Raw genomic sequence first — 17,312 nt, 5'->3', positions numbered from 1 at the left:
ACACGTTTTAACTTGAGTACAGTTAAAATTTATTATAATTAGTAACAAGACTGACATTGAAGCAGCATCAGCTGCATGATGCATATCCCACATGAAGGCCAACATGACCCTCTGAACTGAGCAGGTTAGTGTATGTGTACATATCCAGCAGATATTAGAGCAGGAAATCTGACAAACTCACACCAGATTAGTGGCATACATGACTGACAACTAGCAGCTTATATATATATATATATATAACTTGTATATAAATATAATACATGTACTGAATAATACCAGCGATACCACATTGGTGGCAGTTGAGTTATTTCTATTATTTCAGAGAAGGCAACAGATAAACATCCTTTAGACAAGCAAATTAACACAAGAGCATCTCTAAAACATCAGGTGGAGTGACTTCATAGATACAGTATTTCATTTTGCAGTTGTCTATGAATATACTCTCATTCTCTGATGAACTGGATGAATGAATACCTTCTCACACATGCCTAGGATTAAACTGCAAGGGGCACAGAAACTAAGGAGTAGTACATTTTGGACTGGATCGTGTTAGGAAACAAGTAAAACACACACACACACACACACACACACGCGTGAGGTATAACAGCTCATATACTAAAGCACTCAATAATAAAAGAGTATACACTCTGAATACTTAATACAATGGCAACACCAGGACAGGCAAGTTAGGATTTTGCAGCGAGGCTTAAGTTATTTATTGCACAAGAAATGAGGCATTGTGTGTCCTGACATCTACATCCTGGTCACATGTTGAGTGAGCTGGTTTTCAAGACAAAGAAACACTTACTGTAGCACACCAGCTGAATTTCAGCAATAACAGCGATATATGATTTACGGTTTTGTCTCACGTCAACTTTGTAAGTGGTATATTTGAAATGTGCAGGAATTAAATGAGGAAAGGCCTTGTTCTGTTTATCCACAAACAGGAGCAATACAGACGTGACATAAATCTGTGAATTAGCACCATGGGAAGCGAAACAAATATTAGTTTACATTTAAAAATGGCACCATAAAGCTAGGACAAAAAACAAGGCATTGATTATCAAGGCTTAGTGCCCCGAACGGTATGTTCGTGTATGTATGTATAAAGTAAAAAAAAAACAATTCATTATTTTAGTAATACAAAGCAAACTGTGCTGTGTTTATCATCTTTGTTAATAATACTGGACAGTATAATAGCAAATAAAAATACATGGTGAAACATCGAACAGGAAAGGCGCTCACTTGTCCTGTAACTCAGTTACTGTCTTTGGTAGTCACAGTAACTAGCTGTTTAGCCGCCTTGGCAATGTCATAAGCACACTGAATAACCTGCTGGGAGTTGTGTGGGGTGGCCTTTTGACATTCGCCCTGCAGACGGCTGGCACTGGAGGTCAACAGGCGCAAAGACCCGCGGACGGACTCAGAGGATGGCCTCTGGAATGGGAGAAAATTTCAGAACCTTATTAAGCATTTATTGCTTGCAGTGGATGCTGGAAATATTAGACATAAGCTATAAATGGAGATATTCTTCATTAAAAAAATTCTAGGTTTGACTGTGTTTATGGGGTGCAGTCTAACATGTGTTAATGCTTTCTTTAATAAAAAAAAAAACAGCCCATGGATGGAGCTGACAAGCAGGTGAGAGCAGAGCGCGTGCAGAGCATGGGGACGCGAGGAACAGCATTAAGAGCTGATGCTTTAGGACACTGGTTTGAAAACTTGTGAATCCATTAGAACCATTAGAAGACAGAATTGTGATTCATATGGATTTCTGTGAACCCCTAGTTTTAACAGCATGGCACCAACTCTTCCTCTTCTCTAAAGCAGCACAGCACAGCCTTGCACCCCTTGCTGCATGTTCCCGGGGGCGGAGTTTATGTAAATTTCAGAGTTTGTGATGTCACCAACACGGGTGTAACTGTATGGCATTAAACTGCCATAATTTTAAAAGACAATATCTCTGTTTGCATTGAACGTTCAGCATCGTAACGTTGCAGATATTGTTTATGCTCAAACAGCAACATTACACACTAACTTAAGCTTAAAAAGTGAAATCACAATCAACCAGCCCTTTAAGGCAAAGTTTCCTTGTTGGCTCAAGGCTTACCTTAGGGAATAACGTAGCCATCTCTGTTACTGCTACAAGAATTCTCTCTGAACACGGGACAAAGCTTTGACAAAGAAACACAAGGAAAAATTTTATTTTTTCTTATTAAATTGGTAAAAAAAATAAATAAAATTATTTAAATTATAATTAAACCGTGATTTAAAAAAATGTGAAGTAGAACCAAACATGAATCTAATCATTCAAACAAACTTGATTCACACTCAAGTATACATATTTAGAAATGCAAATTTAAAACAAGGGTGAGAAAAGCTTTTTTTTTTTCTTTTTTTAAATGAGTGGTTATTGGTGGTAAAAACCATTCAGAAGACCACAGCAACCTCGCAGTGACTTTTTTTACATTGCGAAAGGAGAACTGGAGTGATGAAAGAGATCTGGGTGAGTGAAATGCTAACCTATGGTATCGTTCTCCCATGAATGCATAATGATCGGCAGTGACCGGAGACTCAATACCAGCACAAGTCAAGCAACAAAGGCTCCGTGTTCAGAGTAATACATCCAAATAACAGTTTCTGATACTTATGTGAATACTGAACACTGAATGGTGTAAACTCATGTTGAAGCATGAGCCATTTTTGAGTCTACATGTGTGTCCTTCCATCTTGGTCATGTGTTGCTATATCGCAGCTGCGTTGACACAGTTCTATCCCTTGCTTAACAGACAAAGGAGACACTGTGTCCCCAGGGCTGAATGCCATTGGAGTTTCCAACTAGAGACTGGAAGACCATTTTACACCACTAAATCTACCCATGCTGTTGCCGCACAAAGGCCAGACTAGTTTTCTTACCTCTCGTGTTTATTCACTTGTGCAGCTCGGAGTAATTCCTGGATGTTCTTCGTGATCAGCTCCGTTTTGCTGATGACGTCCTCTGTGCATGGTAGAGACGAGTCGCACTCACCCTCAGATGGGTTTTCTGATTGTGGTGCTGTACCATCGCTCGGCCAGCCGCTCGTCCTGGAAAAGTTATTCTGTATTGACCTGTGGTTTGAGAGATTCAGTATCAACAAAAAAGAAACCTTTGAATATAAGATTAAAAAAAAAACAAAAAAACATGAGGTGCAAAGACAAACCCAGATTCGTTCATCTCATTGTGGTTCAGTGCATTGTCATAGTCACTTTCTGGCATGCCGCTCTGGGCGTCTAATGTAGAGCCCTGTAACAGGAATAGAATCATAGTGAGCTTTCTGCAGAAGCAAGGGATGCTACCTGTTACTGCCAGCTGGTGCTCACTCAGCTAAAAGCTTGAAGACAGAGCAAACCATCATGCTTTTGGTGTAGAATCACAACTTCAGCACAATAGAGCTGTAAAGTAAAGCCAGACACATACTCCATGCAAACAGTCACACGCAGACACTTGGCTGTAAAGGCTGTAAAACATGTTCTCGCCTTAACAAAAACTTAAAACTCAAGGGGGTGTTAGAGTTACCTTCAAACATCTCCCTTATTTATCAGCCCTGTGTTATTATTCATATAGTTAGCTATAAACGTTACCAGTTTAACTTGAACTCTTCTTTTCAAACCTTTGCATGGCACTAGCAGAACCAAGGCCATGGGTTCAACGGAGTATGAAGGAACTGATAAAATGTATACTTTCAATGAGCCTCATTCATGAAACACTCTCCTCCGGTTTCACAACTGTTTCATAAACTTCCAATTTGATAGTTAAGCATGTTAATGAATTCCAATTATTCATAAATAGGATGCTCATGCACGTTCCTTCACAATTAGCATAATCCCTGCCTAGGAATTGCAGATATGCCAATTGTGTGTCCAGGAATGCAAGGGAATATTCTGGTCTACTTTCTCAGGACTGGTTCCAGTTTATTGCATAAATGCAAAAAAAAGAATAATATGCCATATGCCTAACAATAAATATTCAATAACGTGTGACCACCAAAGAGTTTTTAAAAGTTAAAAAAAATTGCAGGCGCTCTTCTTAAAAGGACCAGCTGGCGGCGCTTTGGTTTGTAGGATTGTTGGTTTGTATTTGTCCCGCCATGCCACCATTGATTGGAAGGCTGGGTAAACAGTGATGAACGCTGCATTTTACAGTCATCAACTCAACTACAAAAAAAAAAGAGGGCAAGGGCAAATGCACTTCTAATTATTATGACATTTCATTAAAATTCATTTTCATCAGTTTGCCAAAAAGTACAAAAAGGAAGTCTTACGCACCGTTTACTAATGTTAATGAGCAGGTGTACATTTCTTTCGTACTGACTAACATTTTGAAAATACAACATTTTCATGAATTCAAAAGTTTACGTCAGAAAAGCTTTACACAAAAATGTGTTCTGCTGGTGTTTCATGAATAAAGCCCAATGTAACCCAAGTTGATTAAGATAAAAGCATCTGTCAAAATGTAAAAAGTAAACGCATGGTTTACATTCTGATACATTTCAAAACGATGGACGACATCATACTTGTGCAGCTACAGGTATTGCATAGGGTATGTTTTGGGTTTGAGATATCAGAGAGCCAGTGACTGCTTTACACATCAAGCAGAGTTGTGAGTAATGTTAATGGCTGGTGTCTCTCGCTGTGCATACGGTTTAACGTTAGTAGTCCAGCTAAAGAACATACTGTCCATTGGTTGGACAGATCTGTGGTTCATGCACTGAGTAAATGGGGGACAGATAGAAGAGAAGCCCTTTCAACAGCCTGTTCACTGAGCAGGTACTTCACCCTTTGGGTTATCTCATCCCAGGACCAGGACAGAGTTGAGGGGAACGTGGGAAGGGAGGAGAAGGCAGTCGCTGAGGGACCCTTCCCAATCTAGAAAGGGTTCAGATTATGTTTTGAGTGGGCAAAGGGATTTTTATTGATTTTTTTAAAATATGAATGATTAAAAAGATAATAGGGACTTACAATGCATACCTCAATTGATGATTCACTGAATTACCAAATGAGTTAAAACCAAAGAAATAATGAAACAGGAGGGCTACAGCCAATTCCGGATTTGGTTTGGCTTGTACTTACATTTGACGGCAGTGGTTGAAGAGTTAGGTTTGTGTCAGGGAAGACTGTTTCTCCTCTAGGGTGGTACTGCCTCAGACCCGAGCCGGTCTCATACATCGACATGGCCCTACAGCCATGCGGAGATGGCCTGTGCGGGAGGTCCTGCGGCCTTGCCAAACTGTTAGGAGTCTGCCATTTCAGAGTGCTGTTCTCATTCTGGAGGGAGTTCAACTGAAAAAAGGCACCAAGCAGAGTCAGATATTTGTTGAGCAGTAGCGTTGTCTGACTTCGGTACTTAAATGTAAAAACAAAAGGGACGATACCAGCATTTCCTGCTAATATTTTGAGCAATATTGAGCGGATTCAGACCAAATACGATGTTGATTTGGAACCTTTTTTTGATTGGACTCAATCTTGGGCTTCACCTTTTTGCAAGTGAACGCGAAATTGTAAACAAAACTACACGTGTAGTTTTTCCGTACCCCAGTTCGCTTGGAACCAGAGCGAGACCACCTCTTCAGCTAGGTCTTGGTATGGTTGTTTGGTCTGAACCTGAGTGCGATTGCTATATTCACACCTGCCCAAAAGATCCACACCAAGGGGGGAAAAGAACTTGAGTTTGATTAATTCGAACCAAACAAGACAGGTGTGACTACACCCTAAAATTTCAATACTGCCTGGTCCTGAAATCAGTACATTTGATAACACAATTGAGCAATCCTTTTGAGGTGCGATCCCACTGCTTACCTTGCTCTGCATGAATCTCAACTCCTCACTAAGATGGCAGTTGACCTTAAGGAGCTGTTGGATCTTTGCTTCGGAGGCTGTGAGGGCACTTTTCACTTCCATGAACTCCTGCACAGTGATGGGGCAGTCCGACAAGTCTGAAGACTCTGAGCTCTTAGAGGAGAGATCATAGTTAAATTTGATCCCACACACTACACCCAAAGTAACGCCTAATTCATTTTTTTTGCAATACACAATGCGGCACATTATTGGCGGTACTGTGAACTCAATTCTGAAATAAATAATCTAACAGCTGAGGCATTTATTCCTCTGTGGAGTTCATTAGACCACTACTGGAAACTCTCACAGAAGTGAGGAGGAGGAGGAGATGCTGCGAGTGGAAACAGAAGAGAGGAAAGCGAGTGGGTGTGTGGCCAAGTTCCCGCTTCCTACCATCTTCCTCTCTAATGCACGGTCGACATGAAACAATATGGATGAATTACATGCAAGGCTGGCAACACAGAGGAAAATATTAAACTGTTGTGGCCTAGTGGTTAGAGAGTAAGACTCCTAACCCTAGGGTTGTGGGTTCGAGTCTCAGGCTGGCAAGGCACCGAACCCCCAACTGCTCCCTGAGGGCCGCAGCATAAATGGCTGCCCACTGCCCTTGGTGTGTGTGTGTTCACTGCTGTGTGTGTGCACTTTGGATGGGTTAAATGCAGAGCACGAATTCTAAATATGTGTACCCATACATGCCTGTATGCCACGTCACTTCAACGGTTGCAGCATGAACAGCAAGCATTCGAGAGGGATGTGAGGACAGCAGGGGAAAAAAATCACTGGAACGAACCTTCTGAAGATCAGCACTGTCTATACCTGCCCTCAGAGAGGCTCGCACCCTCTCTGTTAGTACAGTGAGACTGTTGAACGAAGGTTTTACTAATGTACATCTAGCCCAGGGATGGCAAACCGCAGCCCTGCAGAGTTTGGTCCCAACCCTCCTCCAACACACATACCAAGTAGTTTTCAAGTAAGTGTAAATGACTTGATTAGCTGGATCAGGTGTTTTTAATTAGGTTTGAATCTAAACTGTGCAGGGCTGTGGCCCTCCAGGAACTGAGTTTGACACCCCTGATCTACCCCATCACATACTCCACATGTTTTTTCCTACACTACTGCAATAGCTGAGAACTAGACTATGCATTATTGCAGTATTTACATCATGCATCAAAATCTGCAATATATTTGCATATGGACAATAATTTTTATGTCTCTGCTGTCTGTCTGTCACGATGTTGTGAAAAATTTGTATAAGGTATATTGGATTACACTTTATGAATACTTGCTGCATTTTAACATTGTAGGTTGCTCAGATGTTACCTCGTTGTTAATTAAGGAAATGACAATAAAGAAAGTAAAGAATGTACCTTGGTCCGCTCTTCTTTTCCAGATGTTGGTTCTTGCTCCGTATCTTCATCAGATGCCACACTGTCATAATCAGGCTGATCCATCTCTGGACTTTCACTGCCATGACGGTTCCCAATGTCCTTCAGAATTAACTCCACATTATCTGGGCAGAAACAAAGAGTTGAAGTTAGTTGAACTTTATGCATTATACAGTCCATGATAAAACCCAACCCAACACCCCCTTTAATCACCATTGAAATTATCAGGAGAATTTCCTTGCTGACGTCGCTTGGCATCAATTAAAATATCAATAACCAGAGTCGCAAACTCATGTGCATTGAACCTTGCAAGCTTCTGACGTCCCTGCAACATAAACACCACAAACTCAAACATGATAAACAAACTGAATCGTTTTAGAAGGTGAGTTTGCATCTTTGTCAATATACCTGATTCCTAGTGGAGGAATATTCCGGGTTGACAGGGAGGAATGGTACTACTGTGGTGTCCGTTACCAAGGTGCTGTGGTTCTGAGTCGCAAGCCAGACTATAACCGCAATATAAATACACCATTCAAAATGTTAGGATAAAATCAGGGTTTATACTTTGAGAGAAAATTGGACTGAGATCAGAATACCACTTTTCTAACCTGCATCCGTTTCTCTTCTGTCAACTTCATCGTAAACATCCATGGCTAGTTCTTCAAACTGATGATTACTGAGCTGAGAGCAGCACAAGGTTATTATACAGACAGTGAATCTCAGTGTCAAATAGCTGTAATCAAAATGTAATAAACAACCTTAATGTGTGGAGACAAATTAAGGTTGAACTCCAAAAACAGCAGACTCCTGTACGACTTACCGATTGAAGCTTTTTCTTTGCTGCTTTGGCCAGTTCTGACAAGTCAAGACTGCTGCATGTAAATAAATGAATAAATAAATAAATAAATAAAATATATATACATATACATTTATATAATAATAAATTGAAAAATAAATACAAATTATAAAGAGGGTAATAACGTGTCAAATCAAACAAATTTCAGAAACTTCCCCAGCTCAAATTTTTTATTTTGCTTATATGTTTTTCTGAAGAAAGATATTTACCCACCAATCTCTTTGTAAAGGTAACATTATGACGTCATAAGTCATTTTTACCCCCCTGCAATTTGGCTTTCAATCTCAGGTGAAAATTGCAATTTTGACTCTCGTCAACTAAAAAAGCGGATTACTCAGTAAATATTCATCCATGGCATTTAATATTTTGGCTTTCATCACTAAACACGTTTATCTTTCCTCAGAAAAAAATATTAGCACTATCAAAAATTTGAGCCGGGGACCACTGGTTGAGTTGACATGGAATGACCCAAGAGCTGTTATCAGCAGCACTTACTAGAAATTCCTATTTCCATACTTACACATTTCTTATCCAAATGGAGCCAGCAAAGAAAACAAATTATGCAATTAAGTGCAATTAATCAAAAACAGATTAAAGAGAGGTGTGATGCAAAAGGGAACCTGTTCCTACCTGTCTGCTATCTGAGGAATTATAAAGTGTTGACTATTTTTATGATCTGAAAAAAAAAAAAAATAATAATTTCAGGCTCTCATGTTTTTGAGGGACCTCTGTTATTACACAGATACTTCTGACTGACCTGGCTTTCTTCCACACAGATAGAACGCTAGTCTGTCAGTCAGCTCAAACTGGATCTCCACCAGTCTGTCTGCAAGTTCCTGGTGTCCTGCCTGCCTATAGTAGGAAATAACAGATAACAGACATAACGGAAAATGCTGAATCTTTCTATTGTTGATCCCTCAGATCTGCTTCTCTCTCACCTGGCGTAGTCAACAGGAGTCTTCCCAGAACTGTCCAGTGCTCCGGGATCTGCTCCATACACAGTGAGCAGCTCCGCCTGGAGCAGCTGGCCTGCTTTGGCAGCCACATGTAATGGAGTATTTCCTTTCTCCTGAAGAAAACAAGTGACGTAGCATTCAATGGAGTAATTCAGTTAAGGACAATACAACTTAAAACCTACTATGGAGCACTTCGATTAAATAGCATACAGTATTGTTCAAAATAATAGCAGTACAATGTGACTAACCAGAATAATGAAGGTTTTTAGTATATTTTTTATTGCTACGTGGCAAACAAGTTACCAGTAGGTTCAGTAGATTGTCAGAAAACAAACAAGACCCAGCATTCATGATATGCACGCTCTTAAGGCTGTGCAATTGGGCAATTAGTTGAAAGGGGTGTGTTCAAAAAAATAGCAGTGTCTACCTTTGACTGTACAAACTCAAAACTATTTTGTACAAACATTTTTTTTTTCTGGGATTTAGCAATCCTGTGAATCACTAAACTAATATTTAGTTGTATGACCACAGTTTTTTAAAACTGCTTGACATCTGTGTGGCATGAAGTCAACCAACTTGTGGCACCTCTCAGCTGTTATTCCACTCCATGATTCTTTAACAACATTCCACAATTCATTCACATTTCTTGGTTTTGCTTCAGAAACAGCATTTTCGATATCACCCCACAAGTTCTCAATTGGATTAAGGTCTGGAGATTGGGCTGGCCACTCCATAACATTAATTTTGTTGGTTTGGAACCAAGACTTTGCCCGTTTACTAGTGTGTTTTGGGTCATTGTCTTGTTGAAACAACCATTTCAAGGGCATGTCCTCTTCAGCATAGGGCAACATGACCTCTTCAAGTATTTTAACATATGCAAACTGATCCATGATCCCTGGTATGCGATAAATAGGCCCAACACCATAGTAGGAGAAACATGCCCATATCATGATGCTTGCACCTCCATGCTTCACTGTCTTCACTGTGTACTGTGGCTTGAATTCAGAGTTTGGGGGTCGTCTCACAAACTGCCTGTGGCCCTTGGACCCAAAAAGAACAATTTTACTCTCATCAGTCCACAAAATGTTCCTCCATTTCTCTTTAGGCCAGTTGATGTGTTCTTTGGCAAATTGTAACCTCTTCTGCACATGCCTTTTTTTTAACAGAGGGACTTTGCGGGGGATTCTTGAAAATAGATTAGCTTCACACAGACGTCTTCTAACTGTCACAGTACTTACAGGTAACTCCAGACTGTCTTTGATCATCCTGGAGGTGATCATTGGCTGAGCCTTTGCCATTCTGGTTATTCTCCTATCCATTTTGATGGTTGTCTTCCGTTTTCTTCCACATCTCTCTGGTTTTGCTCTCCATTTTAAGGCATTGGAGATCATTTTAGCTGAACAGCCTATCATTTTTTGCACCTCTTTATAGGTTTTCCCCTCTCTAATCAACTTTTTAATCAAAGTACGCTGTTCTTCTGAACAATGTCTTGAACGACCCATTTTCCTCAGCTTTCAAATGCATGTTCAACAAGTGTTGGCTTCATCCTTTAATAGGGGCCACCTGATTCACACCTGTTTCTTCACAAAATTGATGACCTCAGTGATTGAATGCCACACTGCTATTTTTTTGAACACACCCCTTTCAACTAATTGCCCAATTGCACAGCCTTAAGAGCGTACATATCATGAATGCTGGGTCTTGTTTGTTTTCTGAGAATCTACTGAACCTACTGGTAACTTGTTTGCCACGTAGCAATAAAAAATATACGAAAAACCTTGATTATTCTGGTTAGTCACATTGTACTGCTATTATTTTGAACAATACTGTATGCTGCCAAACAATGAAACCTTATTCCACTTTAACAGTGGATTGATATCTATATATGCAGTCATGTAGAATACAGTATTAAATATTTGTTCAAAACTGATCAGGTATCTTAAACTACGATCTGTCCTTTACCTGAACTATGCTAGATTCAGTGTCTGTACTTGCTTGTAATATGTTGTTACCTAGAACAGAAAATTAAGCAATAACATTGAAACTTACAGGATGGAAAAAGTTAGCCTGCGCTCCCAGCGACAACAGCCTCAGACAAGTTTCCAAATTGCCGGTTCGAACGCTAGAGTGAAGTTGCTGAATACAAGGGTTCATTTGATAGTTTTAGTCCCAAGAACTTAAAGATCACATCAGACATAGATCTTTGATAGTCTTTGTTTAAATCTCAGTTTCATCTTGGGGGTTCTTGTCCACTCATATGACATTCTTACCTTGCTGAGGTCTTCGGCGGTAACACTGTCATCTTCACGGCACGGCATTCGATGAACAAATGCCAGCATTTGATATTTAGCCTTTATGAAATCGGTTTTATTGGGGCTGAGAGAGAAGATAAACAATAAAGTGAGCATGTTTATGCTGAGAGACTCGAATGGTTCTATACATGATATATATACTGTATGTATGCATGCATGTATATATGGGACTCACTGGACTCTGTCTTGAGGATTGGCTTTGCGCTTTCCACTCATGATAGAAGATGGATCCAGAAGGCTGTGTTCCCAGATTGAATTTGCTCCATTATTATACAGGGACTTCACCATCTGTGGATAAATGCCAATAACTTCACCTTAACTTTCACTTTGGGAAAGAAAATTACCACATAAAAAGCTGCAGTATCATTTCTATGAAAAGTGCATATATTATTTTGCCTTGTTTATCTAAAAGTGCACTTTTTCTTGTTTTAAGGGGTGTCAAACTCAGACTTTAGTTCAAACCCGCTCCACCACACATACCTGTAGTTTTTGAATTAAGTGTTAGTGTTAAGTGTCCATTTTTAATTAAGGTTGAAGCTAAATTCTGCATAGCTGTGGCCCTCCAGATACTAATGCTGCCTCCATGAGCTATATTAACTATTTTAAAGTGTCCTAGCCAGAAATTGAACACGAATGGCCTCTCGGGTCGTATTTACAACTGTAAAACTCTAAGATAGCATGTGAAGGTGGCATGACATGCTCTAGGCTGATTCCGTGGAAGCTTTTGCAATTAACCACAGGTCTGAATTTAGCTTAATATGACTTGTTTGGTTCTACTGATAATTCAAGGATCTGAATGTGATATGTCTAATGATCTTGCAGTGTGGTGCAAAAAAAACAAAAAGAATAGACGAAGAGGCTGATGAAGGAAGCTGTGCAGACCGCTGCGTTCTATTCCTGTCTGAGGAACTGAGATACAATGCCCCATTTCCTTTTAATGAACCTCAGGAAATGCAAAGCTAAGCAGCTCCCCATCAGAGCATGCAGCATGGCTGTTCACCTGGAGCTGTGAGGAGGGCCATGGAGTGTGGGTCAGGTGTCGGACCTGAGAACTGTGGCGGCCCAGGCCTCGGTGAATACTGCAGCATTCGTCACAGATCAGAACTCCACGATTGATCGAGGCCCAATGAGAATCTGAGGGAGAAAGGAAAGCTTTGTGAGTCAGCAAAGTATTACACAACACAGCTACAAATTCCCCTTAAAAGGCAGATCCTGACATTATTTTCTAGACATTCTTCCTCCTTGGCCGCATAGTGACCCTTACAAAACCTGTCTGAGTCAAACGCATGAAAATGTGTACTGTATAAGTCTTCAGTGACAGTAAGCATGTGACTTCTTTGTACAAATGGCCAGATGTGCTTGTTTCCACTGAAGCGCAAGGTACTTTTTAGATCCTCCTCTACTAATACTGAAGAACATGATCACCAGGATTCAGAGCTTTTGTCCTTAAAGCAAAGGAGATACAATAACTAATTTAATGCATTTTTCATTTTTATGTAAGCAACAAATAGCATAAACTGAACAGTCAAACTGGCCCAGAATAAAGATGGAAGTATAATATTTAAACCTGCTGTATCACAAAACAATGAATTATAAATGTGTGTCATTGCTGTAGATTAATTTTTCTTGTGTATATCTGTGTCTATATACAAGTGTGTGTGTGTGTGTGTGTGTGTGTGTATATATATATATATATATATATATATATATATATATATATATATATATATATAAACATAGTTATGCATATCGATTTTCGGAAAAATAAAACAAACATAATTGGTGTAGTGTGTAATAATAAAGTGATTTAATGACGAATAAATACAGATTTTATTTTTGGCTTAAATTGGTTTATCACTATATTTATTTTATATATACATTTATTTATTTATTTAACGACAGATTTGGCTAAAATAAAGTTATTTATGTTTCATTTTATTTAATTATATATTTTATATATAATAACAATAACTGTTATGATAATAGCAACTACATTTTCTGATTGAAACTGGTCTCCACATATTATCTGGTCTTTCCTTTGTCTTGTTAAAATTAAGATGGGGTTTTGCTTGGCAAAGAAGTTATTTAAAACAATAAATTAGTTAATAAATAAATAATCCGAGGGCCTGAACATCATCAGTTAGCGCTATTTTCTATTGGAAATATCAGGATTGTCATTTAACCTCAATCTGTTTTATTCAGGCACCAATATCCATGTAATCCGTAAGCATTACTACTTTGTTTGCCTGAGAATAATCTAAAAGAAATAATTTTTTTCAACATCTGTCTAAATAAAGCCCTACACTGCAGGATCTGATCAACACATTTGTTTGTTTCATGTGTGTTTTGTTTGTCTTACCGGGCGCGCTGCAGTCCGCGCAGATCTCTCTGTTTCGCGCTCTAGTGGACATCATACAGCTGCGTTCCACGACAGTCTAAAACATTAATTTGATTAACGCATTAATGAGGGAAAGGGACAGATGTGAGGAGGACGTGTTTCCCTTGTTCCTCCTTACTTGTTGACGCCTTTTTTTTCACTTCCTGGAAGAGGAGGAGTTCAGCAGTCATGGGCGGGAGTTCTTCAACATGACGCTTACTGCAGGCGAGCGACGCTTTTGGTTTACATTCAGAAATTCATTCTAGGGGTGGGGGGAAGAACTCATTATGTAAATACAGGGCTCTCAAGTCTCACGCATTGGGCGTGAGACTCACGCATTTCAACCCGTTCACACGCTCACACGCCACACCTTGTATTTCTCACGCACAGAGACATAACGAGGATAACGCCCACCAAGTTGCGGCGCTATTTTTGTAAACAGTGAAACAGGTAACGTAGAGGAATCAAGTGAGTTCCCCGAAGGCCCTGACACGCACCAGCTAAACGAATAAAAAAATATAGCTACCGATCAACCAATCAGAAAATAGCATTGCTGTATCCGGGTAAGATTTTTACAGGCTCGTGTGCAACACAGATCCAGACGCTCGCTGAAGTAGGTAACGTTACGGTTACAGACTTGTCAAGACAATGACACAGATTTTCACTATATGTTTTTTTTTATCAATATATTAATTTAACATTTTTTAAAAACAGTCTAAGATATGTTTTGGTCTGATGGTTATTATGACCCCGACACGCACGCAATTTTGGCCATTATACGTGGTCGGCCGTAGCTTTTGTGCCTATTATTAGCCCACTATTATTTTTTTATTGCCAAATTAACACGTTGAAGAGGATGCGGGGCTACTCTGATAGTTTTATATAAGAGACTTCTATAATAGGCCTATTCAAAATACTTGTATGGCAGTATCCATAATAGTTTGAATTATTTTTTGTTTTTTCTTTCCTTTTATTTTTACTGCACCTCATCCTGGTCCCCATTTTGAAAACGTTTTGCCTAGGCTATTTCATTATATTTTATCCAATGTATAATATTGATTATTGCATTCGTCTATTTCAAAGATGTCAGGGAAGAGGCAAAGGATCAATCTTTCATGCTTTGTTCTAAAAGATCTGGGCCCATATTCATAAAGAATCTTAATGCAAAAAGTAGTTCCTAGTGACAAAATTCTAAGAAAATTCTTAGAAATATGGGCGTTTACTTTTAAAATTAAAGAAAAAAATCCTAGTTAAGAAAAAAGTAATTCAGAAAGCATCTTATCCCTTAAAAGAGGTCTTAAGGTAAAATTTGTTATGAGCACAGACGAGGACTTTTAAGAGGCTTAAGAGTTTCTTTAGCAGAGGAGAAAATGGCAGAAAGATGAAGAGGCAGAAGAAATGTGTTGCAGACAATGGATGACAATGAGTTAATAAGACGGTATAGATTATATATAATTTAATATAATATAATTTAATATATAAATTAAAGTAATCACTACATTACGATATTTGGCAACTGGGAACATGCAACAATGCAATAGTGATGATTTGAGTCTGTCACAACCTTCTGTAAGCAGAGTGATCACACAAACAATTACAGCACTTTCAGAACATCTTATTGTGTCGCAGTTCATTTCGTTTCCACTGGACATTCCCACCTTACAGGCTCAAAAAACTGCATTTATGAATATAGCAGGCTTATAGGTGCGCACAAGCAGGGAATGAACCGTTAATAGTTTGTGCTATACGCTCCCATGTCTGCTTCTTGCCCTTGCTGTGTCTGAATTTTCCTTTAAGAATGTCCTGGTGTTCATCCACTAACTGGGGTAACAGTAAACACTGTTCCTCTGTCCAGTTTGGCTTTCTCGCCCTTCTTGGCTTTGATTCCATGTTTGATACATTAGAACCAACATTCAAACCGCCACTTAAATTGGACAGCAATCACTGTAATTGGGAAGAGTGGAACAATTTTTATCATTCTAACCAATCAAATATCTTATAGGAAATTAAAAGCATGGTAAATAAAAAAATAGAATTCATATACACACATATAATGTGTGTGTGTGTGTGTGTGTGTGTGTGTGTGTGTGTGTGTGTGTGTGTGTGTGAGAGAGAGAGAGAGAGAGAACGGTCAAATAGGAAAAATTACGCATGTAAATTCAAAGTGAGAATTAGAATAGACCCTATACTTAAAATCACTCTTTTTTTCCTTCTTGGACTACCAACCAATCACAGTCTTCAAAAGATTGTGTCATACATAGCAACGGGGTCAACCCCGCCTCCTCACTAAGATGAACGTTTTTGTCTTTTCCTTAGTCAGAGTTGCTCTCAGATCGGTCCCGAATTGCTTTAAAGCTAAGACTCCTATGTAAAAGTTTTTAAGCTAAATTAAGAGTTTTCTGAGAGGACTTTCTTAAAATCATTATGAATGCGGGCCCAGCTCCCTAAAAAGGTGGCTAGGTCAGAGGAGGAGGCTGTGGAGAATACAGTAGGGGAGGGAGTGCCAGTAGAGGATGGGTGCATGGAAGAGACTGTGGAGGACCATAGAGGAAACAGTGGAGAAGCCACTGGAAACAGGGAAAAAGAGAGGGTTATGTAGAGCAGCCACCTGTAGGTGTTCCTTTAAGAAGGAGTGGTCAACACGATGGCCATTCATCACAATGGGAACCACCAGCTCTTTTTACTGGTGCTTAGTCTGCAGACAAGAGAACTCCTGTGTCCATCAAGGTGTGAGGGACATAAGCAGGGAGGCTTTCTAAAATAGCTGCATTAGTGTTAGTGCTCGCTCATTCAAATACCTATGCTGAGAGGGTTTTCTCCATGGTGGGATTAAACAAGACCAAAACCAGGAACAGCTTAGCACTTGATGGAACTGTGAAAAATGGCTGGCCTGGAACCACAGTGCTTCAAATGGGAGCCACCAACCCCTGGCCTCAAAACCAGCTACCAACACCTACTATAAACAACACTGACCATTTTCTCTCTCTCTCTCACACACACACACACACACACACACACACACACAAATAAATGCTGAATTAAATAAATATTATTTTATTTGTAAGAATATGTGTCATTTATGAGATCAGACACCCGTCCCCATCAAACCCCTGCCGCCATCGCGACCGCGGGCAAAATCTCACTCTGAACTCAGTTCAAAACTTGAGAGCCCTGTTTTAAATATGAGGAATTTTTGTAACTTTCTGTGGGATTTTTTACGTGGTTAAAACTCTCCACTACATATTTAGTTTTTTATGAAAAACAGAAAGTAGGCTACTGTGTTTTCTGACAAGAAGGCTTGCTTAAATGTCACTCATAAATAGTTATTGGCTAAAATATTTGGATAAAATAAGAAGAACTTAAACCTTATGGCAACTTGATTTGCCTTCAAATCTCTGTTCATAAACTACAATTAGACATTTACTTTCTGTTGTTTTACACAGAAATCTTTTTAACATCTGTAGCGACCTTTCTCTGATCTGTTCATTCGTTCTGTGGGTCATTCTGGTGAGTCTGGGAGATATTCTTCTCCCTGAAAAACTGAGATTAATT

The 17,312-nt window shown here is 39.3% G+C and overlaps 1 protein-coding gene across 2 annotated transcripts; it reads right to left on the bottom strand.

Annotated features, from left to right (window-relative positions):
• Positions 1-5: 5 nt before the first annotated feature.
• On the bottom strand, positions 6-13,932 carry LOC127965906 (ARF GTPase-activating protein GIT2). 2 transcript variants are annotated; one of them, XM_052566621.1, is made up of 20 exons: positions 13,743-13,932; positions 12,384-12,517; positions 11,559-11,671; positions 11,342-11,447; positions 11,121-11,207; positions 9,054-9,184; positions 8,873-8,967; positions 8,746-8,791; positions 8,080-8,131; positions 7,868-7,940; positions 7,668-7,765; positions 7,473-7,584; positions 7,242-7,384; positions 5,836-5,988; positions 5,110-5,319; positions 4,816-4,905; positions 3,201-3,283; positions 2,917-3,108; positions 2,111-2,174; positions 6-1,437 (listed from the first exon to the last, which is right to left on the bottom strand). In XM_052566621.1, the coding sequence occupies exons 1-20, from the start codon at positions 13,795-13,797 to the stop codon at positions 1,258-1,260; spliced, it is 2,217 nt and encodes a 738-aa protein (XP_052422581.1). In that variant the 5' UTR covers positions 13,798-13,932; the 3' UTR covers positions 6-1,257. The 2 variants fall into 2 exon arrangements, with proteins under 2 accessions (XP_052422581.1, XP_052422582.1); XM_052566622.1 differs by lacking the exon at positions 4,816-4,905 and having other exon boundaries at positions 13,743-13,931.
• Between the last annotated feature and the right edge of the window lie 3,380 nt (positions 13,933-17,312).

The sequence above is a fragment of the Carassius gibelio genome, chromosome B10 (assembly GCF_023724105.1).
Source record: "Carassius gibelio isolate Cgi1373 ecotype wild population from Czech Republic chromosome B10, carGib1.2-hapl.c, whole genome shotgun sequence".
Lineage (NCBI taxonomy): Eukaryota > Metazoa > Chordata > Actinopteri > Cypriniformes > Cyprinidae > Carassius > Carassius gibelio.
The sequence above is the reverse complement of the archived record's forward strand: the minus strand, read 5'-3'. Positions and strand labels throughout refer to the sequence as shown.